A 27675-nucleotide genomic window follows, 5' to 3' on the forward strand; every position below is an offset into this window, starting at 1 on the left:
TATTGTGTATTTCCTCCTTCAATACAGAGAGAGTGAGAGAAAGAGCGAGAGAGAGCTGTCTATATCACACGTTGCTGGGATGATGATAGAAGATTTATTTTTCATTTTGTATTTGATAAAGAGTCGAGCAAGGAATGAGTTAAAGTGAAGTCTGAAATCTAACTGTATCTAAGTGTGACTCAAACTCATTTACCCATGTGTGTGTGAATGTGTGAGTGTGTGTCTGTGAAAGACTGACACCCCATCCAAGATGTGTCCCTGCCTTGTGCCCAGTCATTCTGGGTAGGATCCAGACCCACAGTGACCCTGAACTGTATAAGCACTTAAATATGTCAAAAAAGGGTCAAACATGTTTGTTTGTAAAACAATACTCACAAATGTAACAGAATTTGAGCAACTACATACACGTAATATTAAAATCCACAAATGTATTGGAATGCACAAATTTAAAACAACACATTAAAACAACTCTTTTCTAAACATTTAAAAATTATATTTATTACAAATGTTTTTTTTTTCACATTTGTGTATTTAAATAATAATAATTGTTGTTGTTTTAAGTTTGTGTATTCCAATACATTTGTGGATTTTAATATTACATGTATGTAGTTGCTCAAATTCTGTTACATTTGTAAGTATTGTTTTACAAACAAAGATGTTTGACCCTTTTTTGTCTCCATACTTACAGACAATGAATAAATGAAGGAATAATATATTGTGAGTATTTTAAACACAGCTGTATTAGTCATTGCTCAGCAGTTCTTAAATCTCTCCACTAGGGGTCACCCTGCTCCTGCTAACTACCATCACAAACAGCATGGCTGCAGATTTAAGTAAGTGAGACCTAAAGCAAACCAAACTAATAAACAAGTTTATGTTCACAGTTAAAGAGGGAATTCATTGTTTGTTAAGAGTGATCTGTACTAATATTAAGGTTCATAAATGGTTTACAATCTGTTATTAAAAGTTATTAATTAGGTTGGAAATACATTAAAAATCATTAATTATCATTTATAAAACATAGATAGATAAGTGACATGTTGTTTGCCAGAACTCACATCCATCTGCATTGTTAAACCTCAGAACTTGCCAAATACTGACCTCCATCAGTCAACATTAAACCTGTCAGCTTCATCAGATGTTTTTTTAATGTGTTTAACCATTTAACAACCAACATTTCACTGATGGATTGTCTTTTTTAGACATTGATGAAAACTATATGAAATGACTAAATTCACATTCCTTACCTTGAAACATTTATTACCTGACACTTTCACTATTAGACTGTTAAAATGATCATTAATTATATTTATTTGTTTATTACATGGTTATAATTAGGTTTCAAACTGATTTTTTAAACCATTTATAAACCTTTATAATTGTAGTCTTATTTTAAAATGGTACCGAGTTATTTTGTGCAGTTCACATTGTGTAAGCACTAGTATAGAAAAAGTGTAGCTTATTCATGCATATTTAGTTTCACCAACAGCTGATCCCTGTAACAACTACACTTCTCTGGATCAACCCTGGAGAGGCACCAATTCGACTGGACTCTACATCTGTGATGAATTCTTCAACTGGAGTGGCTGGTACCGGCTGTTGTATAACGGGATGAGTGTCCGTATGCCAGAGATCTGTGTTGATAGATCCAGATGTGGCACTGATGCCTCTCTGTGGCTGAATGGCACTCACCCTCAGATCACAAATGAAATAGTCACTCGTAGGGTCTGTGGGACAAATGGAGCTTACTGCTGTTACTGGTCTCTGTCAATTCAAGTCAAAGCCTGCCCAGGAAACTATTACGTCTATGAGTTTGTCAGTCCAATTACTTTTTGTGGAGCTTACTGTGCAGGTACTGTGCTTGTCATTTGGGTTTGTGCTTTTTTGTTGTTTTTAAGATGTTTGGATTACATCTTTCTATAAAGTATTTAATATTTTCTTCCTCAGATGTGAACACCATCGCTCCAAACATCTCCAACAGCACAGTTTCATCCACAAACACCAGTAAGTTACTAATGACATGTGCAACACTTTTCTCTGTATAAAGACTGTGTAAATTGATGTATAATTTTAGAACACCACATGCACTTCACCTTCCCCTATCATCCTCATTATAACACACTCCTCCACTCTCACCTTCAGTGTGAAATGACTCTGACTGAACTTGCCCTATATGTTCTGCTGATTTTAGAACCACAGTTTTGCTTTTGATGCCTTTGCTCAAATTTTTAACAAAGATGTAGTCTTTGCTCTTTGTTTAAATTGTTCAGCAAATAGATCCTTCCCAACTCAACACCAGCTGATCATAAAAGTACCCTTATGAACTAAAATGAAATGCATTTTAAAGAAACAAATTGTGACAACAGGAAATTGTCATTAAAATAAAATGTGTGTAATTTTTGCTCCAGCAATTTGAGGCAGTTTTTATAATTCACTTTGGACCAGTACCAGAGCCAGTACACAACATTAAACAGACAGTCAATCAGAATGCAACTGGCAGAATCCTGACATTGGGGCCAGGTTTGTGCACTGAAAGTATCAGACTCTTCGTCAGTTTGTGGGTTGAACACCTGTATCTGACACTGGTCCCACTCTAACTGGCTATGTACTCTGGTAAAAGACTAGCTGCAACCTCTAGTTTAAGCATAACATATTTATTCTGATTGCAATTTCAGCAGGTTTATAAAGAGCACTGTAGACTTGCCTAAATATATCCGAGTGTGTATAGGTGCTTTTCTGTAAAAATAAGAAATACAGAACATGTAATGGCAATCTGTAATTCAGCAATACAAACAATTGTCATGAAATAATATGTAATGTAGGAAAATACTAGATATTTCAAATTTTTATATGTTTTACCGTGAGATGGTGCTCTGAGACCACAAGTAGAGCATATGTACAGACAGCTAATCAAATATGTCCAATGGTCATGTGACTGGTCAATGACGGGAACACATGGCAGACATGCTGTGGTAATTTAGCTGGCACCATTACTACAAGTCCAGTGCCTGGAGGAATTCTACAGAAGCCACAATCGAACAACATGAGAACATACATCCTGAAATACAATATGAACTTCTCTATGTGAACGCTTTATACAGAGGTTTCCAGCATTTCAGTAGGTTATGACTAATGTGTACTTATACATTTATGAAATGACCAACACTTTATTAGAATAAACATGGGCAAATGCAACAAGATCCTGAAGAAACAACACTGCACTCACGTTGTCATTAATGCATGCAGCAACCCAACAGACAATTATCTTTATATTCACAATTGGACCAGTTCTACTCGCCACGGCATGTGCAAGTGTCACAGTTCAATGCATGAGTTAGGCTCCCCAGTCCAGCAGGGAGTTTTAGACAGTTTGTTTACAATAATTCATATTTGCAAACCTATCCGTTTGTCTTATGGTGTTCCTTTTTGAACAGCTGTTGTGTTATGTTGGCAGAGTAGAGGTAAATATTTTTCACAGAAATACTTTTTTTCGTAGCAGACACTTCTGACCCCTGCAGTGTCTACACTGTTCTCAGTGATGACTGGAGAAAACCAGGCAGTTTCTATTACACCCACTACAGTGGCTATGATGACACTCTTGTTGAATGGAGTGGCTGGTATCGACTGTATGTTCAGGGAAGCAGTGCTCAGATCGCTGAATCTGCTTGGTGTTCGAGTGACATGACCTGTGGAGGTTACACACCACTTTTTCTCGGAGGAACTCATCCACTGCCACAGGACGGCATCGTCACCAGAAAAATCTATGGGTCCTATGGCTATGTGACTGATGGCTCACAGTGTGGTTCACTAAAATCAAACCCAATCCAAGTCAAAGCCTGTCCAGGAAATTACTCGGTCTACAGACTTGTCAAACCAACTGTATCAATCCCAATGCCAACGTACTGTGCAGGTAAAACTGCTGTTGCCTTTATAATATTTATTTTATTAAATCATTTTTAAAAATCATTATGTTGAGGGTTACATAAAAACTACATTAATTAACTACAGAGCAGACTGAACTGATGTTTATTTTCTTTCCTTGCATCTAAATTTGTATCTTGGCACATACCTGCCTTGTATAACTACACCAAACTATGACACACTGTGGCTAGATTAGCTTTGATATGACTCAGATCTTTAGCTATATGTTTCTCTCAGCTGAACAGGGAGAACAAATCACCCAGATTTTCTGGTGTTCTTTACTTAAACAGGCCCTAAGTATGTGTCTGATATCTGTATAAACAAATAAAAATATTTTTCAGTCCAGATGCAGCTTGACATTTGAAGTTAAACGTATCTGCTTTAAATATATTTTCACTGTTATTGTTGCCATGATATGATTAAAAATGATAGGTAATGTGTGTTTATTCAACGTTAATTAGAAATTATTCTTAATGAAGATGGCAGAAGAACTCATTTAATGATGCTAGCCGAAGGGCTCTGAGCCATTTCAGGTTCCTGTGTCAGGTCCAAATCTGTCTGCATCAGTGTTATTTTGTTGTAGCCAGAGCCTGATAAATGATTCAGAGAATTATGAAATTCAGGAAAAATTCTGCACAACGTCCAACAGGGAGCACATCCACAGCCTGTTAAACTGAAACACTGCTGATGAACTCTGGGAGATGTAGAAAAATACTTTGTTCTGTAATAAAACAGCTCAATATTTGTTTTGACATCAAATGTATGTAGTGTGTAGAAGACTGAAATGATCAAGTCTGAATAAAAATGATATATATATTGTATTATTACTCTCACCTGTTTAACACTTCATATTTTCATGTTTATTTATGACAGTTATTTATAATACTTCCAGTTATGATCCATGTAACAACTACACTCCTCTGGATCAACCCTGGAGAGGCACCAATGCGACTGGACTCTACATCTGTGATCAATACTTCACCTGGAACGGCTGGTACCGGCTGCTGTATTATGGGATGAGTGTCCGTATGCCAGAGAGCTGTGTTAATAGATCCAGATGTGGCACTAATATCCCTCTGTGGTTGAATGGAACACACCCTCAGATCACAGATGGAATAGTCACTCGTGTGGTCTGTGGGAATTCAGGAAGTAGCTGCTGTTCTTACAGATCCACACCAGTTCGAGTCAAAGCCTGTCAAGGAAACTATTACGTCTATGAGTTTGTCAAGACAACTCTCTGCAATGCAGCGTACTGTGCAGGTACTGTGTGTGTTCTCTAAACTTTGATCTGTGTTTTCAAACAGCAGTTATTGCAGATTATTTAATTATCTTGTTTTTCTCCTTCCTCAGATGTGAACACCATCGCTCCAAACATCGCCAACAGCACTGTCTCATCTACAAACACCAGTAAGTCACCAATGATACACTCAACTTTTTAGTTCTCATTATAAAGGGGTATTTATTTTATTAATTCATTCATTCATTATATGTAACCGCTTATCCAGTTCAGGGTCGCGGTGGGTCCAGAGCCTACCTGGAATCATTGGAAGCAAGGTGGGAATGCACCCTGGAGGGGGCACCAGTCCTTCACAGAGCAACACGCACACTCACACATTCACACACACACACACATACCTACGAACACTTTTGAGTCTCCAGTCCACCTACCAACGTGTGTTTTTGGACCGTGGGAGGAAACCGGAGCACCCAGAGGAAACCCACGCTTACACAGGGAGAACACACCAACTCCTCACAGTCACCCAGTTCTTGTTTGTTTTATTTAAACAATTTGGATCTTGCCTTGTTGCTTTTGTTGATTTCTTTGATCTTTCTTTAAGTCCATTTTGCTTTGCTCCTTGTTAAAATCCTTCTGCAAATGGATCTTTGTTGAGTCCCATTCATTACAACAGCTTGGTGTTCAGTCACTGTATGTATAGTCAGAGTACAACAAACAGAAACCCATGTTGTGTATTCACTTCCACTTTTTCCATATTATTAAATGAAATTAATATATAGCTTTCTGCTATATATTTCTAGTATTTTATTATATATTAAAGTGTGTGTGTGATGATATTATTTCTAAGATATCTTCATAAGGTTTATTGAAGTGGCCATAAAAAAACCCTTATATTCTCATATATACATTTTTTTTTTTTCAATTATGGCCTATAACAGAAATATTTATTTCCACAGCAAACACCACCTCTGACCCCTGCAGTGTCTACACTGTTCTGGATAATTATTGGAGATCAGTCTACGTCCGATACAATCATCATGACGACCAGAGAAAACCAGTCTACTTCTATTACAACCTCTACAGTGAACATGACGACACTCTTGTTGAATGGAGTGGCTGGTATCGACTGTATCTTAAGGGAAGCAGTGCTCAGATCGCTGAATCTCGCTGGTGTTCGAGATACATGACCTGTGGAGGTTACACACCACTTTTTCTCAGAGGAACTCATCCCCTGCCACAGGACGGCATCGTCACCAGAGAAATCTATGGGTCCTATGGCTATGTGACTGATGGCTCACAGTGTGGTTCACTAAAATCAAACCCAATCCAAGTCAAAGCCTGTCCAGGAAATTACTCCGTCTACAGACTCGTCAAACCAGCTTTATCAATCCCAATGCCAACGTACTGTGCAGGTAAAACTGCTGTTTCCTTTATTATATTTATTTGCAAATTATTATGTTGAGAGTTAAATGCAAAAACCTTTAGGGAAAATAAAACTTTATTTTTGGCTGGTAAACAACGGCTGGTATCCTCAAAGTATTCCTTCCACCACCTAATGACCTCCCCAGTCGAGGTAAAAAATTCCCCACCAACTGTTCCTGTCTGTAAAAGTCTTCTACTTGGTTAATCAAACAGTAAACCTGATTTAAAAAGGGGACACAATATTTAATATTAATGAACTTCAGTAGATGAATTAATAAATCAGCATTCAGATTAAAATGTATGTTTATTCATTAACATTCACGGTAAGTACACTAATGAATATGTGGATTATTTTCAAATTCAGAAACAGCAGTAATGTACTTATCATGATTTGATTTTTTTCTTCAGATATGCAAAGTGGCACTTCTGTCACCACGACGGTGGCATCCATTAGCACAGTAATGGTCACGACTCCAGGTAGGTTTCCATAAAGACATTTTAACCTTCAAATAACGTACAGATTACACCAGAGCACCTACATCTCTCACTACAGATTCAGCAGGAGCTTCATTATCATAATCCCCTTAGTGTAAATGAGGAACTGCCAATTTTGAAGGATACTTTACGTTCACAAAACTACATCAGAGTAGATGTGTATAATGATCAGGTTCACAGTTACTGCTTATAGCTAAATGCTGCTGTTTTTGAATGTCCTTCCCATTTGCTAAGTTAATTTTTTAAAAATATTTACAACTGCAAGTATAGTCTCTATGTTATATTTTACTGTTCCATTTTTAAACTTACAATAATGATATATGAAATAAACTATTATAATATTTAATTGGCGACATGTAAACAGGAGCTTTAAAACTGCTGTAAACAACCGTTACAGTTTTATACACATTTACTAATGTGAATATTATTTAAATAACTAAATAAATAATTCTGTGGTAAATAAACATAATGGAAAACTGTAGGTACAGTTTAACTATGTGTCTTCTGTAGCTTTTAATAGAGGATATTTAAATGTAAAATAAAATAATCAAAATTAATAATAATAATTAATGTGTATTGATTAAACAAGGTAATCACAAAGATAAAACATCTTTGAAATTTTTTGGAGGACATAAATATGTAGTGTGATAATTGTTTAGTTTATTATAATATCTCAGTGTATGGTTTTGATATGTGAATTAAAATATCTTAATTTGCTGAGTGAAAATGTAGCATCAGACACAGAAAATTTAACAGAACAAAATTAACACTTTATCACAGTTGGTGTCTCAAACAGCTAAACAGGAGCTTTGTTTGAGTGTGTGTGTGTGTGTGTGTGTGTGTGTGTGTGTGTGTGTGTGTGTGTGTGTGTGTTTGTGTATGTGTGAGCAGCATGAGAGAGAGAGAGAGAGAATGAGAGAAGGAGTAAGGGTCAGAGAGAGTGTTATGACCCATTCTAGAGTTGAGTCATAACAGAATGAGGTGTTTGCCCACTTATTATTTCTACCAACTAACCCTAATATAGCAGGCTACAACTGGCCCTGAGCATATCCTTATAGGCGTTACCAGTTTGACAGTTTCCTTGTCTCGTTTTGGTTTAAGCAGTGAAATACTTTTAAAATACCTTCTCCTGCCATTTTTTTTCCAGTGCCAAATATCACAGTATCTACAGAATGCCAGGTTTGTAACAGTTTAATTATTAATGTTATACCAGATACCTGAACTTACTACAGTGACCTTCACAAGTATTACATCTAACAAAACATATGCTCTTAACCGAATCCGTGTTTTAGGCAAATTTTACTTCAGGCTGCGGAGAAGACGTGTTTAACCAGATTGGGAACATCACTGCTGAAGTTCTCCCTCCACAAGTAAGTAGATTATTTTTACAAAAAAATGAGCTAATGTCTCTAATATTCAGTGGATATTAAGTTAATGACTGTACATTTCTCTCTTCTTGTTGTTCAGGTTGTAAAATCGTATTTGAGCGTAGTCCTTAAAGCCCAGGGGCAGCTTCTGAATGTTTCAACACTAAATACACAAAAACTTGCAACTTATGGGAACTCTGTGCTGAATTCCACTGAGAAACTGGTGTCTACACTGGTGAAGCCAACAGATACAACTGACTTTGTTAACATGTCCCTGGATGGCTTAGGTAAATGATTACAGAAATAAATCTTTTGATCCCAGCCACTGCTTCCATCTCAGTACATTTTATTTTAAGCAGCAGTAATCATTTTGTCCATATATACACATATAAAGGAATATTATATTGCAACTGATCAAGCATTAAACAGTTAATATACATGGCTAAGAAAACACTTGCAACTATACATACAGGGATCCTATTTATTTGATCCAACACTGAAAACACACTGCAGCACTATGATATAATTCATGACTGAATGTTGTATAATTTGTTTCTCTCAGATATTCAAGCATTTACAGTCGGACCAAAAGCCAACTTGACAGAAATAGCTCAGCTCAGTGTAAAAAACACCCAGATGGACATTGACCTTATCCAGATTTCAGACAATAATAATGGTATAGTAGTGGCCTGTTTATGCTTTTATTGTGTGATTACTTGAATTCTTTGTCTATTAGTAAAATGATGAGTGGAGTACAAACAAAAAATGACATTTTCTTATTTTGTGATTATGCTGACAGTGAAAGGCCAGAGCAAGTTCAGCAAAAGGTCATTAAAAACCATGTAAGCCAAAAGAGAGGGAGCTTTATTTATAACAGGGCTCTATTTACAGTGCAGTAAAATCGCAAGTAATCATTGAAAAACCATGACTCCAAGAATAAGGTGTATCAAGGTACAGAAGGTTCCAGAAAGTCCCAGGGTAATTTTTAAGCAAATTAAGTCTTTTCTCACATTGATGAGAACAGCGAAGAGCAATGTGTGCATGGCAGGGCTGCACTGAGAAAGCCACTGCTCACCAGTAAGAACAATGCTGCCCATCTGCAGTTTGATAAAAATCATGTGGACAAACCACTGGAAATATGACATACAGGAAACTGATAGAAGACAGACAATAGACAGAACACAGCCTGGAGTGTGGATCGAACCATTCTACCAAAGAATGTTTAAACATGAACAAATCTAATGTTATTAAATGTCCAAGACCTTAATCCAGTAGAAATGTTGTGGATGCAACTGAAGTGAGAAGTTCATGTGAAGAAATATCTGAGAGCTGAAGCTGTTTTTACAGAAGAATGTCAGAGTGCAGACTGATTAACAGTTACCAGAAATGTTTAGCGGCAGTTATTGCTGCACACCAGGGATCACAATGTACACTGTGAGCAAACATTCATGTACATTTACCACTCATTTTCTGTAACATTAGATAATTTTCCTCAGTAATAAATAACCAAGTATAATTTTTCAGTCCACATGTAATTATTTGGGTTCCCTTTATTTACTTCTAGGACATTTTAGCTCAGATTTATGCAGCAATAGAAGGGTATATTCTTTCAATACCTTTAATAATAAAACATTACATGATATCATATAACACAGTGTAGTAAGTAAACATTAGATTGCAGACATCTAGTAGACGAGTAGCTGTTGCAGAACATGGGAATATCTGAATTTAACATTACCAGATTTCCTTTGCAATATGTGGCATGTGAAAGGAAGATGATGATGTCATTGTTTTATCATTTATCAGTTTGTATCATTTTTATTAATTTTACAGTTTGAACAGGACACAACATGCTTTGTAAATGTAAATAACATGATTATCATTATAGTAAAAGTTAAGCATTTTGTTTATGTTCTTCAGGATCAGCTGCTGTGGCCTTCATGAGCTACAGCAACATGGAGAACATGCTGAAACCCAGCCTTTTCAACCCAACCAACAACACAGTGAAAACCATGATGTCCACTGTGGTGTCGGCCACGCTGCCCAAAACCCCCAACACACAGCTCAGCACACCAGTCAACTTCACCCTGCATCACATTACAGTGAGTGTTTCTCATGCCATTTTGTTTAAGTACAGATTTAGAGCTCCATTCATGACAGCTAACAAGCTTTTGATATGAATAGCAACAAATATAGTATTGGACTTGACTTTTGAAACTGCATGTTATTAACATTACACTCTCAAAGTCCCCCCTCTTCTTTCTGCTGTAGGACGTTGCTTCTGATAGTACACTGTCCTGCGTGTACTGGAATAACACTGAGTGGATCATAGATGGTTGTGAACTCCTCCAGTCCAACAGCAGTTACAGTGTGTGCTCCTGTGTTCACCTCTCAACCTTCGCTCTCATCATGGAGATCAACCCACCCCCAGGCGACAATGTAAGACACCTATATATTTAAAAATGTGCTTGTGTTTTAGGGCAGTCTGAGCTTTAGAGACTTTAACCCTGACAGCTTCAAATCCTTAGACCAGGCAGGAGTTAGGAATTCAGGAAAGGACCTGGGTTAAGCAAAGTTTTGCACAAGACTCCTAACACTTCCATTGTATTCTGTTGTATAGTGTTTAGAATTGAACAGGTATTCAGATCAGATATTGGGATTCATTCTAGTCCTTCACAGGACGACACACACTCTCACATTCACTCACACCAATGGACACTTTTCAGCTGCAAATTCACATACCAGCATATGTTTTTGAAGCATTAGATGAAACCAAAGCCCCTGGAGGAAACCCACATGGACACAGGGAGAACACACCAAACTCACAATCACACACCAGGAGCTGTGTGACTGAGACACTACCTGCTGCACAAGAATGCTGCAGATAATGAGATATTACCAGCAATTACAATAAAGTATTGATTGTTGCTTTACAGAGTGACCCTCTCATGGAGCTGTTGAACACAGTGGCTGTGGCAGTGGGGCTGTTCTTCCTAAACTTAACCCTGTTGACCTTTGCTCTTTGTCGTCAAAACCTGAGAAGGAATCTCACCCCTCTCACAAACCTCTGCCTCAGCCTGTTTCTGGCTCACCTCCTCTTCCTGTTCACACAGAAATTACTGCAGTACATCCGGGCCAATCAGGTGAGAATAGTTTAAACTCTGTTACATTATATCATCAGCTGAGGATGAATTGTGGTGATAATCATGCAGTGAAATTCAGTGAATGCCACAATGTTAACAGTGAAATAACATCACCTAGAATATCAAAGATAATGTTTTGATTCTAATATTGTCTGTCCTCTCTCTCTCTCTCTCTCTCTCTCTCTCTCTCTCTCTCCACAGACGTGGTGTGCAGTGATGGCAGGTGTTCTACACTTCCTCTTCCTCTCTGCTTTTGTGTGGATGTTCATTGAAGCTGTGATGCTCTTCATTTCTGTGAAGAACATCATGAAGATCAGATCAAAGCAGGAGGAGGTGCTTGGCTGGAGATGCTTGACTGTGATTGGATACGTTATTCCTCTGGTTGTGGTGGGCGTTTCTGTTGGGCTGTATCCTGATGGATATGGCAGTGACCAGTGAGTGGCATTAGATGTTTAATTAGAAATCACTTTATATTCATAACTAGACATTTTTAACACAAAAAGTCTATACCAAGTTCATGTACACTAAATTATATTTACGTAAACATAGATGCTGGATAAAGACAGACAGAGACTTTGTGTGGAGCTTCCTTGGTCCTGTGTGTTTAATTCTTACAGTAAGTACTGACATATTCATTACATAATGTTTTATGAAGTCAGACAGAGACAGAGACTCCCAGACACACAGCTGTGTAGATTGTTAACATTAGAAGAGTACATTGCTGTAACTATGTAAAAATTAAGAGGGCTGTTTCAGTGAATATTTTATATATTATTATTTGTTCACCACACTTACAGCTGAACTTCATTATCTTCATCACCGTCATCATCATCCTCAGAACTGCCTTGTCTAAACTCAGCAGTGAACGCTCACAGATCAAACAAATGAGGTACCAACCAGCACATTTTCCCCCCACTTTCTGACATTCAGACACTTTAAACATTCCTGTGTAAAACACTGACTGAAGAACAAGTCCAGATAATTTAATAAACAAAATAAACAAAAAACACACAATTTCAAATTTCATTTACCAGTCTGTGTGTTTAGCCTTGTTTATATCCAGAAAATCATACTCCATGACACCTGCATCATTACCTGGATACACAACTCTTACAAAATGCAACTCTCTCTCTCTCTCTCTCTCTCTCTCTCTCTCTCTCTCTCTCTCTCTCTCTCTCTCTCTCTCTCTCTCTCTCTCTCTCTTGCTGTAGGGTTCTTGTCTTTAAAACCTTGATTCAGATCATCATCCTCGGGGGCCCCTGGATTCTGGGTTTCTTTGTAGATGGCAGTAATGTGTTAGCCATTGTCTTTCTGTTTCTCAACTCCCAGCAGGGCACCTTCATCTTCCTGGTCCACTGCGCCCTCAACTATGAGGTCAGGAAATTTCTTTCTGGTCCCAATAGTCACACTTCTTATTCAAATTTTGGGAGCCTTTTTAATTATTTTTTGTGTGTGTGAGTTATTCATAAGTGTATGAGATCTAGCCGGGGCAGGGCTGTCTGCTAAGCCACCCCCAGCCACCATAGGGAGACATAGAACCACTACTACTTAATTTGAGGCAATTAACTCCACCTGGGCCTCTCTTAATTAAGGGAAACCAACACTACTTTCAGTGTTCAGTCTTGGGGTTCTACTTCCAGAAAGCCTTGCCTGTAATCTGTCGAAGCTCCTCATTTTTTTCTCTGGGTTTGTCCTCTCTCCAGCTGATATTCTTTGCCAAACCCTTCCCTTTGAGTTTTCCTCTCAGGGTACCTCTGGCTTCCCTCCGTGGGATTTACTATTTTTTTACTACTACTTCTTTTTTCCTATATTCTATATAAAACAAAATGTTGTGAAATAAATAATCATGTAAATTCTCTGCCCTTCTTGTCCTTTCTTCCCCACTTTGTTTTTTTTTTTTTTGTTTTGTTTTGTTTATTAATTTTGTATTAATTCCTCACTCTCTCTTTGCTTTCAGAGGGGTTATTTGTGTATTCTGTGTTTTGGTTCTCAACTCTTGGGTCCTGTTCCCCACTAACTCAGTTGGTAGCTCACTCTTTTTGCATTAGTTCTCACACAAAGATTTTGGGTTTCAAATTCACCACTGGGTGAGCTGCTACATTACCTATAAGCACATCTGATGTGCTTTCTATTAATCAGTCATTTTTCTTTTTTATTTAGTCATAAGTATAATCAGTTGCAATATATTTTGCCCCTGCCAGGGTGTGTTCCTGCTTTGTACCAAGTGATTAGTACCCAGTGATTTGTATCCAGTAGGCTCCAGACCCACTATGACCCTGAACTGGATAAGCTCTTACAGACAATGAATGAATTTATTAATATATTTCATTTTCTAGGTTTGTTAACATGCATTCTGTATTCCTCTTACAAAGAGTCGCTCTTACAGATGCCCCCAAATCAATGTTAGGTAACACAAGTAAGATGGGAAATTTTGCTGCCTCCACTGACCTTATGACTTTCTTTTTCAGGTGAGACAGCAGTACAGGAAGTGGCTGAAAACCTTTTGTTGCTACTTCAGGCTCCAGCATAAGACAGAAAAATAGAAGGAAATGTGCTGTGTTTACACCTTATATAATATTGGGGGATGTATTTTTAATTGAAATAAAAGTTTGTAAGTTACTTAATTGTGATTTATATGTGCATTTAAATTTTTTATATTATTTAAATATTTATATTTATTTAATGCGTCTTGCAGCCTTGTACCATGAAATAATTAAATCTGTCAGCATCATACACGATCCATCAGGTCTAACACCAGTCCAATCAGATTGATTGTCTAGATTGCACATTAAGGCAAGATAGATTGATCACGTACCTTAGATTCATATTTCTGCCTACTATTGATAGTTTTACGAGGGCAAAATATCAGATTGATAGGCTGTTGGTGGCCAGATAGTGCTTACTACAGGCTGTCTATGGGGTGCTGGGGTGGAACCTGATGGAGTGGAAGATAAAGGAGCAACAGGGATGTTTCCTAATGCCCCTTCATTTAAATTTTCAGTGTCCCTTAAAAGTTCACGACAGCTTAGCCCTGAATGCTTACTTTAAATGTACATGATCAATCTTTCATGCCTTTACTGTGCAATCTAGCCAATCAATCTAACTGGATTGGAGTTAGGTCCACTCTCAGTTTTTAAATGTATCACATGCAGCAGAAAAGATGGAGGTCTAGCTGTTCTGTTCCATGGTCCTTTTCAATGGAAGCAGTTATCATTTGGTGATTTCACATCCTTTGAGTACCTCTGCGCAGTTCTGAAAGGGACACCACAGATATTACTAGTAACTCTCTACAGGCCTCTGAAATACAATGCTGATTTTATTTATACATTTACAGAGATGTTATTTTATTTCTACTGACTTTGACCATTTTGTTATTGCTGGTGATTTTAACATATTGACAGATTTGTCAAGGAACTATATGCAATACATTTTTGATAGATTACATACATATTATCCCCACATTAAAACCATAAATATGTGCTTATTGGGCCTCACCTATGGCCCTGACTCTTCCCCACTGACTGCACTAGTAACTGAAAGGTTTGCTACTGATTAAATTACACACTGATGCATGCTTTACAAAAAGTGTGACATGTCAATTAAAAATGTTGGTCAAATATACACTAATCACTTTACATTATCAGCCTAAAATTTGTCATGATGCTAATTACTAGTAATCTATAGCACCAAACCAACATTCAGATTCACATGTGACCTTGACTCTTCGCCTCTGTCTGAGCTACAACATGGCTGAGCTGCCTCTGTCACCTGTTAAATAATGGTGAGACATTACATATATTCCATATGAGTAGTCACAAATACAGTAATGATACAGTGTCTGAGCTACAGCATAGTGTGACAGAATGAACGACCAACACATGGACGCAGCTAGCACGGACTATTTTCTCAACGAGGTGTTCAGGAGAGTACAGGAGTTTCTAGCGGCAAAGGTGGGTGATCAACCTGCTGCCCTGCAATCCCATATGGGAGTTCCCCCCCGACTTTGAGGGGACTTCAAACGTTGAGGGTTTTCTGCTTCAGTGCCAACTGTACCTTAACTACCTGACTGTTCCAGCGCCACATGAATTTATCCAAGTGATGTTTATGAGATCCCGACTCAAAGGGAGAGCATTGGAGTGGGCTGATCGTGTGCTGGGAGAGAGAGCTCTGCATATCACAGTGGAGACATTTAGCGAACTATTGAGAGCTAGATTCTCCCGATCGACTCCCGAGGACTACCCCCTCAGGTCCGGGGAAATTTTTTTGGGGGGGTTAAGGGTAGGGGCTGTTTGCCTTCAGCCTCAGGACGACGGAGGTGAGGCTAACAGGGGCACACCTCTAGGGGATCCCATGAGTGTGCCCGTTAAACCCCCTAAACCCTTTAAAGCTCCAGCGCGAGCCCGGCGAGCAGCACAAACTCCTGTCTTCATGAACGCGGCGCGCGCCTCTCCTGTCTTTGTGAGCGCGACGTCCGCCTCTCCTGTCTCCGTGGACGACGTCGCAGATTCCTCTGCCTCCGTGGACATCGTCACAGTTTCTCCTGTCTCCGTGGATGACGTCGCAGATTCCTCTGCCTCCGTGGACGTCGTCACAGTTTCTCTTGTCTCCGTGGACGACGTCGCAGATTCCTCTGCCTCTGTGGACGTCGTCACAGTTTCTCCTGTCTCCGTGGACGACGTCGCAGACTCCTCTGCCTCCGTGGACGTCGTCACAGTTTCTCTTGTCTCCGTGGACGACGTGGCAAACTCCCCTGCCTCCGTGGACGTCGTCACTGCAGGTTCCCCTGCCTCCGTGGACATCGTCGCTGCAGGTTCCCCTGCCTCCGTGGACGTCGTCGCTGCAGGTTCCCCTGCCTCCGTGGACGTCGTCGCTGCAGGTTCCCCTGCCTCCGTGGACGTCGTCGCTGCAGGTTCCCCTGTCTCCGTGGATGTCGTCGCTGCAGGTTCCCCTGTCTCCGTGGACATCACCGCAGGTTCCCGTCTCCGTGGACATCACTGCAGGTTCCCCTGTCTCCGTGGACGTCGCTGCAGGTTCCTCTGTCTCCGTGGACGTCGCTGCAGGGTCTCCAGTCTCCATGAGTGTGGCTCCCTCAGCCGCTCCTCTCCTCGTGAGCGCGGCCCAGCCAGCCGCTCCTCTGCTCGGGAAAGCGGCCCAGCCAGCCGCTCCTCTGCTCGGGAAAGCGGCCCAGCCAGCCGCTCTTCTGCTCGGGAAAGCGGCCCAGCCAGCCTCTCCTCTGCTCGGGAGGGCGACTTCAACGGCCGTTTCTGCCCCCGAGACTGTTGCTACGGCCGTGTCTGCCCCGGGGACTGTAGATACGGCCACTTCCGGTCGTACCCGTCCTTGGGGCCGATCCCCAGAACTGTGCCCAGGCTGGTTCCTCGGACTGCCCCGCAGACATTTGCCAGTCCTGGGCACCCCCATGTTATTTTGATTCCCCTGTCTGTCCCTGTCCTAGTTCCTGTCTCTGTGCTTGTCCCTGTACCTGTGTCTGCTTTCATTTCGATTCCTGTCCCTGTTACCGTGTTCGTGTCTGTTCCTGTGAGTGTCTTGGTCCCTGTTCCCCTGCTTAGTCCGGTCCAGTCCCCTGTTAGTCCTGTCCAGGCCCCTTTTCAAGCCCATGTCCAGTCCCAGTTCCCCATTCCGTTACCTGTCCCGTCTCCTGTTCTATCTAAGTCCCCGTGTCTGTCCAGTGTTCAATCACCTGTCTTGCCTCCAGTTCAGTCCCCGTTCAGTCTAAGGTCCAGCACCCTGTTGTCACAAGTCTCGTCTCCTATCCATTTCCAGCACTCAGTCCCATCATCTGTTCTGTCTCCCTTCCAGTCCCTGTTCCCCTCCAGTGTCGTGTCCAATGTTAAGCACCCCGTCCAGTCACATTTGTCCACTCCTGTCCAGTCCCATGTAAACACTCCCGTTCAGTGTAGTCCTTTCCAGTCCCAGTCCAGTTTCAGTGCTTTGCCACCCGTCTTTAGTTCTTTCGTGTCTCTGTTTCTAGGTTCTTCACGGGTTTCTCCCCTTTGTCAGTCTTCTGTTTTGTCCATAGTCTAGTTTCTTGTCTCCTGCCCCACGGTTCCTTGTCTTAGTCTCTTGTTCTCTGTGCTCCCTCTTGCGCGTTCAGGAGGGGGCGTCTGTCACACTCACGTCCTGTCTGGTCCGTTTTCTTAGCACATGGCTTTGTTTTGTTTACTTTCATGCCCCGCCTTTGTTCCGCCTCCTCATCTTTTCCCTTGTTATCCGTTTCAGGTGTTTCTTGTTTGTTGTATTATTTAAGTCCCCTTCCCTCACTTCCTGTTGTCGTTCATTGTACCTTGCTCCTTGTTTAGCGTTCATTGTTCTTTGGATTGTTCTTTATATGTTCGCCTTGTTCTTTGTGTTATTCGTCTCTCTTGTTCGTTTCTCTTGCTCGTTTCACGCTCGTTTCATGCCCCAGTCCTCTTGTGTTTGTTTCATTGAGTTTTGTTAAATAAAGTCTGTGTTCTTAGCGTTTGCGTCCGCCCTCCATCAGTCCGCACCCCTCATCCCTTATCGACCCTAACACATAGTTGTGCTGGTTCTGTAATTTACCTGACAAAAGAGGACATTCATGGCAGTAAAGAAAAAACAAATGGCTACTTCAGTCTCTCTTAATCACTTTGATTCATTGCAGATCTTGAATCATCATTAATGTTAGTACAGTGACTGCATTTTTAAAACCAAGTGCCAAATGCACTGCAAAGTTGGAATACTTGCAAATGCACATTTCCTCCTGATACTTGATGTCTCAAAAATAATTGGGGCTGGTTTCATCATTGAAATGCGTTGAAATATATGCTTACAAGTGGACTTGTGATTTCCGTTGTGTTGAACTGCCTGCTTGTTTTTGTAATGAAATATATTCAACACTATATTGTACTAGTCCTATTGTTATTTTAATAGAAGTGAAAACTGAGTTTCAAAAAGTGAAACTCACATAGATTCATTCCAGGTGAGTATACTGGCCAATCAATCACAGTGATACTGTGTTTATTAAACCAGGTACTTTTGGCAGTGTGGACAGGTGCTTCTGTAAAAGTCCATACAAATCCATATCTCCATACAGCTTGTCAGCAGAGGGAAGCATGGAGAGACCACCAACACCAGCAGATGACACGGCCCCCCAAACCATCACTGATTGTGGAAACGTCACACTAGACTCCAGCAGCTTGGACTGTGTGCCTCTCCAATCTTCCTCTAGACTCTGGGACCTTGACTTCTAAATGAAATGCAAAATTTACTTTCATATGAAAACACAGACCACTGAGCAGCTGTCAGTTCTTTTCCTCCTTGGCCCAGGTAAGACACTTCCTGCATTGTCTCTGGATCATGAGTGGGGTCATGAGTGGCTTGACACAAGGACTGCACCAGTTGTGGCCCATGTCCTGGATATGTTTGGGTGTGGTGGCTCTTGAAGCGCTTACTCCAGCAGCAGTCTACTCCTTGTAATATAAAGTTGCTTAAGTACAGTAGAAGCTTCCAGGAAAGGTCAAACGACTCAGAAAATGTGTGTGTATGTGTGTGTGTGTGATGGAGGTGGGGATGTGGTGTTGTCCGGACAATGGATGGCAGAAGAGAGAGGGAGACTGGGGAGAAATTACATGAGTGAAAGGCATAAAGCAATGCACCCATCAGGCATACTGAGCACTGCAGGAGCCTCTAGCAACAGTGTTATGATCTTAAACTCATAATTGAATGCAACTTGTCTTTTTAATATTGTACCCTTGTGTCTTAATTTTTAATTTACGTCCTCACTCAGGGACAGGAAATGGCTTGAGTGAATTTTCTCATAGAATTTATCAACTCATGGAGGTCTGGAAATCTTACACATTTCCAGGGCCTGACCTGAATATGAGGAATGGGCTGTGTAGCATGACGTTAAAGACCAGAAAAGTGGCATCAGGGACAACTCATGACCTCACAACTTAAAGTCTAGCATGATGGGAAACAAAACATTACCTAGTCTGACATCCCCTGTAACATGTACCAATGGGAGAAGAGAGCACTCTGTGGTGTACATTACCTCAAGTTCTTGCTTATCCATAGACCGCCCACAGTGTCTTCCCTGTGACAAATGAGTCCAAAATCTTTTCTCCTTCTTCTTTTTCTTCTTCTTCTGTTTGCAACACATTATCTTGTGCTGCACATGCCTTTAATTGCAGTCACAGTTTTTACATTTACCTGTTATAATTGTTTGTTTTAAATATGTCCTGTAAAGCACTCTAAGCTGCAATTATGCATAAAATGTTTTATACACATAAGTATAGAAAGAAGTGTTTCTTTCTTTTTTTCTATACCTATGTGTATAAAATATTTTATTTGTATAAATTATATTTGTTAATGATTTCAAAACCAAATTTCAAAACCAGAATGTCATTCATAAACATTAAGTTTATAATTGATTTTAAAACTGATTTTATAAACTCATTTATTTATTTATTTATTTTAAAGATGTGATTTACAGAGACCATTTTAAGGAAATAATTACTCTAAGTAATGATTGATCATAGAACATTTTTTTGAAGGAAGTATCTCAAGCCTCCTGAAATCAACACATATTCAAATGTCACATCATTTGTTTATGGAACAAAATGTAAATGATTGGTGCGTAAGAGCCAATGTTATGTGGTTCATTTTTGAGCTCTATCTTTGCACATTAAATCATTAACACATTATACTATAAATACACTGTAATATTTGTATGAGTACATTCTCTTATACACATATATATGTGGCTGCACAGTTGTCACAGCCCCAGGGATCTGGGGTGGCATGTTCAAACCCGGCCTCTGTTCACTCTCTGGAGGAGGCTGGTGTGATTTCCCTGTGTCTGAGTGGGTTTTCTCTGGGCTCCAAAAATACATTGTGATATGCTGATTTGCTATACACAAACGCTGATAGGATCAGTGCGGTGATGCAGCAGGTAGTGTTGCAGTCACACAGCTCCAGGGACCTGGAGGTCGTGGGTTCAATCCCACTCTGGGTGACTGTCTGTGAGGAGTTTGGTGTATCCTGTGTCCATGTGGGTTTCCTCCTGTTCTCTGGTTTCATTTCATGGTCCAAAAACACACGTTGGTAGGTAGATTGATGACTCAAAAAATATCTGTAGGTGTGAGTGAATGTGTGTCATCTGTGAAGGACTAGCACCCCTCCCAAGGTGTGCTTGTGCCTAGTGCTCAATGATTCCAGATGGGCTCCGAGCCCACCGTGACCCTGAACAGGATAAGTGGTTACAGAATATGAATGAAGGAATGAATGAAATGTAGGTAGGTGTGAGTGTGTTGCCCTGTGATAGATTGGTGATCTGCCCAAGTTGTGATTCTGTGTAGGCTCCAAACCCACTGTGACCATGAAACTGATTAATTGGTTACAGTAAATGAATGAACGAATGGACACTCTTCTCTACAGGCATTACAGCATTTGTTTTTACAAACCGGATTCCAAAAAAGTTGGGACACTAAACAAACTGTGAATAAAAACTGAATGCAATGATGTGGAGATGCCAACATCTAATATTTTATTCAGAATTGAACACAAATCACAGATCAAAAGTTTAAACTGAGATAATGTATCATTTTAAGGGAAAAATATGTTGTTTCAAAATTTCATGGCTTCAACAAAAAGTTGGGACAAGGCCATTTTTTACCACTGTGTGGCATCCCCCATTCTTCTTACAACACTCAACAGACGTCTGGGGACAGAGGAGACCAGTTTCTCAAGTTTAGAAATAGGAATGCTCTCCCATTCATGTCTAATACAGGCCTCTAACTGTTCAATTGTCTTGGGCCTTCTTTGTTGCACCTTCCTCTGTATGATGTACCAAATGTTCTCCACAGGTGAAAGATCTGGACTGCAGGCTGGCCATTTCAGTACCCGGATCCTTCTCTTATGCATCCATGATGTTGTGGTTGCTGCAGAATGTGGTCTGGCATTATCTTGTTGAAAAATGCAAGGTCTTCCCTGAAAGAGATGACGTCTAGATGGGATCATATGTTGTTCTAGAACCTGAACATAATTCTCTGCATTAATGGTGCCTTTCCAGACATGCAAGCTGCCCATGCCACAAGCACTCATGTAACCCCATACCATCAGTGATGCAGGCTTCTGAACGGAGCGTTGATAACAACTTGGGTTATCCTTGTCCTCTCTGGTCCGGATGACATGGCGTCCCAGTGTTTCATAAAGAACTTCAAATCATGACTCATTTGACCACAGAACAGTCTTCCATTTTGCCACACTCCATTTTAAAAGACCCCTGGCCCAGTGCAAATGTCTGAGCTTGTGGAGCTTGATTAGAAATGGCTTCCTCTTTGCACTGTAGAGTTTCAGCTGGCAACGGCGGATGGCACGGTGGATTGTGTTCACTGACAATGCTTTCTGGAAGTATTCCTGAGCCCATTCTGTTATTTCCTTGACAGTGGCATTTCTGTTTGTGGTGCAGTGAAGTTTAAGGGCCCGGAGATCACAAGCATCCATTAGAGTTATGGCCTTGACCCTTACGCACAGCAATTGTTCCAGATTATCTGAATCTTTTGATGATGTTATGCACGGTTGATGATGATAACTTAAAAGTCTTTGCTATTTTACACTGGGTAACACCATTCTGGTATTGCTGCACTATCTTTCTGTGCAACTATGGTGGAATTGGTGATCCTCTTACCATCTTGGCTTCAGAGAGACACTGACACTGTGAGAAGCACTTTTTATACCCAATCATGTTGTCAATTGACCTATTTAGTGTTAATTGGTCATCCATCTGTTCGTTATATGCTAAATTCCCCTTTTCCAGCCACTTATTGCTACTTGTCCCAACTTTTTTGGGATTTGTTGACACTGTGAAATTTTAAATCAACATATTTTCTCTTTAAAATGTTACATTTACTCAGACTAAACTTTTGATCTGTCATCTATGTTCTATTACGAATAAAATATTGACATTTGCCATCTCCACATCATTGCATTCAGTTTTTATTCACAATTTGTTTAGTGTCCCAACTTTTTTGGAATCCGGTTTGTATTTTTAGAGCATGTTAACAAAATGTTAGTGATTTAAAGTGAATTAGTGAAAACAGGAAAGTGAAGAAATCATGCATCTGTTATTTTTAGATTTTAGAGCATATTTTAGAGCTTTGCTTTGTCTCAAAAAGTAAAATGTATTTAACAATAATAATAATAAATTAAGATAGACATTGTGCTCATTTCACTGCTATTAACTTTACTGTTATCTGGGTCTCACTGGGTCTGGAGCCTACACAGAACCACAGGGTGCAAGGTAGGAGCACACCCTGGACAGGACACCAGGCCATCACACACTCACGCCTGTGAACACATTTGCACAGACAATCCACCCACCAACAAATGTTTATGTGAATTATGGGAGTTTCCTTACACAAACAGAGGGAGAACACACCGTACCACTCTTCTGACAGCAGTGACACTGAGAGGTATTAAAACTCCAGGAGCACTGCTGTGTCTGATCCACTCATACCAGCACAACACACACTAACACACCTTCAACACCTCAGTGTCACTGCAGCGCTGAGAATGATCCACCGCTCAAACCATACCTGCTCTGAAGGGGTCCTGATCATTGAAGAACAGGTTGAAAGAGGGTGAATCAAGTATGCAGAGCAACAATCCATCACTATCACTATCTGTATTTGTAGAATTACACAGTACTACTGTATGGTCTGTGGAGCTGATGGCTATGGCTGATAAGTGTGTTTGTGTGTGTGTGTGTGTGTGTGTGTGTGTGTGAGGGGGGGTGATAGAACGTCTTAAGTTCAATAATTCACGTTCACTGGGGCTGGGAGAGACAGTAAATCACATTCTGTATAATCAGGAGTTGTTCTGTCCATAGGGAAACTTTGTACTGATGTTGGAGTCTGTGACTGCTCTCAGCGCTGTTTAATTTCATGATGATTTGACAAACATCACAGAACAGTGTCCTCTATAGAGTCCTGTTTTCAAAACCATGTCATTTGTTTATGATGCAGAGGATTGGTTGTCCGTTAAATGTAAAATCCCCAGCATCCAGAGGAAGAATGTTATGCAAATAAATGGCATTTAATGAAAACCTGTAACAGCCTGGAAGCAAATAATAAATTTACTGCCTGAAGATACGAATATCTCTCTTTCCTCAAATGGTTGTTGAAAATGAATAGAAATATAATGAATCTTTGGACACGTGAGTACTCTTTTGATCATTTGGTATTGAAAAATGTAAAAAAAAAAAACATACACAGTGATATTTTTATTTCTGTAATGGATATTCCTGAATGGATATAGCTCACATCAAAGCAATCAAATCAAATTTATTTGTATAGTGCTTTTTACAACTGATGTTGTCACAAAGCAGGATCACAGCAAATTTTCTCATTTATGTTGGTATCAATCAGTGAATAGTATGAAGTCTTCTTATGGACATGGTCACTGATTTTCACCTTTCTTTTCGTATTTGCTTTATTTATTTTTGACACTGTCAATATAAATGTAAAACTAGAGACTCACCGGAGAAATTAAAACCAGGTGCTAAAGTTGTCAGCGATGTGTAATTTTAACAAAAATGTGTTTTTTATAATGTCCACAGTTTACCTAGTACTTTAAACAGGGTCATGGAGCTAAACACTTATGCAGTATTTATACTGTATTTATATAATATAGTTTTTTGTATTTACAACTTTGTTACTTCATATCAGAGATATTCAATTGTCACAAAATAAAAGTTTGAGTCAAGTCAAGAGTCTTTAGGTTAGAGTCATAGTGAGGTCATGAGACACTAGACTGAACTCAGAGTGAAGTCTTCAGTCTTTAGACTGGAGTCAGAGTCAAGTCAAGTTTTTAGACTGGAGTCAGAGTAGATTTACAAGTCTTTAGGCTAGAGTCAGAGTAGATTCACAAGTCTTTAAGCTAGATTGAGAGTAGATTCACAAGTCTTTAGGCTAGAGTGAATATGAATTCATGAGTCTTTAGGCTAGAGTCTGTAATGGTTGGCTCTGGCACTTGGCCAGTATCAGAATGAATTTACTAGTCATTAAACTAGAGTTAGAGTCAAGCCACAAGTTTGTAGGCTAGAGTCAGTGTGAATTTGTGAGTGTATAGGCTAGGGTCAATGTGAATTCTTGAGTCTATAGGCTAGGGTCAATGTGAATTTGTGAGTCTATAGGCTAGGGTCAATGTGAATTTGTGAGTCTATAGGCTAGGGTCAATGTGAATTCTTGAGTCTATAGGCTAGGGTCAATGTGAATTTGTGAGTCTATAGGCTAGGGTCAATGTGAATTTGTGAGTCTATAGGCTAGGGTCAATGTGAATTCTTGAGTCTATAGGCTAGGGTCAATGTGAATTTGTGAGTCTATAGGCTAGGGTCAATGTGAATTTGTAAGTCTATAGGCTAGGGTCAATGTGAATTTGTGAGTCTATAGGCTAGGGTCAATGTGAATTTGTAAGTCTATTGTCAGGGTGGTGTGATGAGTAGATTCAGGGAGGCGGACACACTCGCTACAACACAGACTTTAATAATGAAATAACAAAACAAACGAACTATACGAGAAACACGAAATAACATTAACGAGCAGGAACGAGAAACCACAAACGAGAAACACTACGAAGAAACGTGAGCGTGAAACAAACACAATGAAATCATGAACCAAACAAAGAAACAAACCAAGCAACGAGAACGAACAAACAAACTCAAACTCAAACTCAAAATGACCGATCCCAAGAAGTGAGGGAAGAGGGCTTAAATACATGAACTAACTAGACACAGCTGAAACGGATAACAAGGGAAACGATGAGGAGGCGGAACAAAGGTGGAGCTAAAGTGAACATAAAGAAAGCCATGTGAGGAGAAGGAAAACAACGAACAGAGCCACATAGAAAGGGGAAAACAAACCAGAAAGTGTCAAGGTGTGACATCTATAGGCTAGGGTCAATGTGAATTTGTGAGTCTATAGGCTAAGGTCAATGTGAATTCATGAGTCTATAGGCTAGAGTCAGTGTGAATTCACCAGTCATTAAACTAGAGTCAGAGTCAAGTCATGAATCTTCAGGCTGGAATCAGAGAAAAGTCAAAATGTAGGTTGATATGGTCTGTCTTTATTTGTTTTCCAACTTCTTTGCTCATTTGCCACAGTGCTCCCTCTGAAGCCATGTTACTCTGTTTACATTTAATGCCCCTCTCCCATATCACAGTCATATTATGATGCATCACATTAAAAGGGTTTATGTTCCAAATTAACAACATATTGTGTACTGCCCCCTTCAATAGACAGAGAGACAGAGAAAGACCCTGAACTGTATAAGTGCCTACAGACAATGAATAAATGAATGACTAATATATTGTGAGTATTTTACGCACAGCTGTATTAGTGATTACTCAGCAGTTCTTAAATCTATCCACTAGGGGTCACCCTGCTCCTGCTCACTACCATCACAAACAGCATGGCTGCAGATTTAAGTAAGTGAGACCTAAAGCAAACCTGACTAATAAACAAGTTTATGTTCATGGTTAAAGAGGGAATTCATTGTATGTTAAGAGTGATCTGTACTAATTTACAATAATACCACACATATTAAGGTTCATAAATGGTTTACAATCTGTTATTAAAAGTTATTAATTAGGTTGGAAATACATTAAAAATCATTAATTATCATTTATAAAACATAGATAGATAAGTGGCATGTTGTTTGCCAGACCTCACATCCATCTGCATTGTTAAACCTCAGAACTTGCCAAATACTGACCTCCATCAGTCAACATTAAACCTGTCAGCTTCATCAGACATTTTTTAATGTGTTTAACCATTTAACAACTAGCTTTTCACTGATGGATTGTCTTTTTTAGACATTGATGAAAATTATATGAAATGACTAAATTCACATTCCTTACCTTGAAACATTTATTACCTGACACTTTCACTATTAGACTGTTAAAATAATCATTAATTATATTTATTTGTTTATTACATGGTTATAATTAGGTTTTAAACAGATTTTTAAACCATTTATAAACCTTTATAATTGTAGTCTTATTTTAAAATGGTACAGAGTTATCTTGTGCAGTTCACATTGTGTAAGCACTAGTATAGAAAAAGTGTAGCTTATTCATGCATATTTAGTTTCACCAACAGCTGATCCCTGCAACAAGTACACTTCTCTGGATCAACCCTGGAGAGGCACCAATTCGACTGGACTCTACATCTGTGACACAGCCTTCACCTGGAACGGCTGGTACCGGCTGCTGTATTACGGGATGAGTATCCGAATGCCAGAGAGCTGTGTAAATTGGGACACATGTGGCACTTATTACCCTCTGTGGCTGAATGGCCCTCACCCTCAGATCACAGATGGAATAGTCACTCGTGGGGTCTGTGGGAGTTGGATTAACTGCTGTTACTGGTCTCTGTCAATTCAAGTCAAAGCCTGCCCAGGAAACTATTACGTCTATAAGTTTGTCAGTCCATACTTCTGTAATGCGGCTTACTGTGCAGGTACTGTGCTTGTCATTTGGGTTTGTGCTTTTTTTGTTGTTATTAAGATGATTGGATTACATCTTTCTATAAAGTATTTAATATTTTCTTCCTCAGATGTGAACACCATCGCTCCAAACATCTTCAACAGCACAGTTTCATCCACAAACAACAGTAAGTTACTAATGACATGTGCATTTTAAAGAAACAAATTGTGACAACAGGGCAGCACGGTGGCGCAGCAGGTAGTGTAGCAGTCACACAGCTCCAGGGGCCTGGAGGTTGTGGGTTCCCGCTCCGGGTGACTGTCTGTGAGGAGTTGGTGTGTTCTCCCCATGTCCGCGTGGGTTTCCTCCGGGTGCTCCGGTTTCCTCCCAAGTCCAAAAACACATGTTGGTAGGTGGATTGGCGAAGTCTGTGTTGCCCTGTGAAGGACTGGCGCCCCCTCCAGGGTGTATTCCCACCTTGCGCCCAGTGATTACAGGTAGGCTCTGGACCCCCGCGACCCTGAACTGGATAAGCGATTACAGATAATGAATGAATGAATGAAAATTGTGACAACAAGAAATTGTCATTAAAGTAAAATCTGTGTAATTTTTGCTCCAGCAATTTGA

The 27675-nt window shown here is 39.9% G+C and overlaps 2 protein-coding genes across 2 annotated transcripts; both read left to right on the top strand.

The window, feature by feature from the left end:
* The first annotated feature begins 1611 nt into the window (after window positions 1-1611).
* LOC136677589 (uncharacterized) lies at window positions 1612-27675 on the top strand. Its single transcript, XM_066655152.1, has 9 exons — window positions 1612-1852; window positions 1948-2004; window positions 3497-3910; window positions 4795-5181; window positions 5272-5328; window positions 6115-6570; window positions 26711-27082; window positions 27179-27235; window positions 27668-27675. Exons 1-9 carry the CDS (start codon window positions 1612-1614, stop codon window positions 27673-27675), a joined length of 2049 nt encoding a protein of 682 aa, XP_066511249.1.
* On the top strand, window positions 6714-14156 carry LOC136687603 (adhesion G protein-coupled receptor E3-like). Its single transcript, XM_066662108.1, has 12 exons — window positions 6714-6731; window positions 8368-8445; window positions 8543-8729; window positions 9005-9118; window positions 10363-10544; window positions 10714-10881; window positions 11379-11585; window positions 11787-12019; window positions 12135-12201; window positions 12383-12474; window positions 12797-12959; window positions 14054-14156. Exons 1-12 carry the CDS (start codon window positions 6714-6716, stop codon window positions 14126-14128), a joined length of 1584 nt encoding a protein of 527 aa, XP_066518205.1. The 3' UTR covers window positions 14129-14156.

The sequence above is a fragment of the Hoplias malabaricus genome, chromosome 2 (genome assembly GCF_029633855.1).
Source record: "Hoplias malabaricus isolate fHopMal1 chromosome 2, fHopMal1.hap1, whole genome shotgun sequence".
In the NCBI taxonomy this organism is placed as follows: Eukaryota; Metazoa; Chordata; class Actinopteri; order Characiformes; family Erythrinidae; genus Hoplias; species Hoplias malabaricus.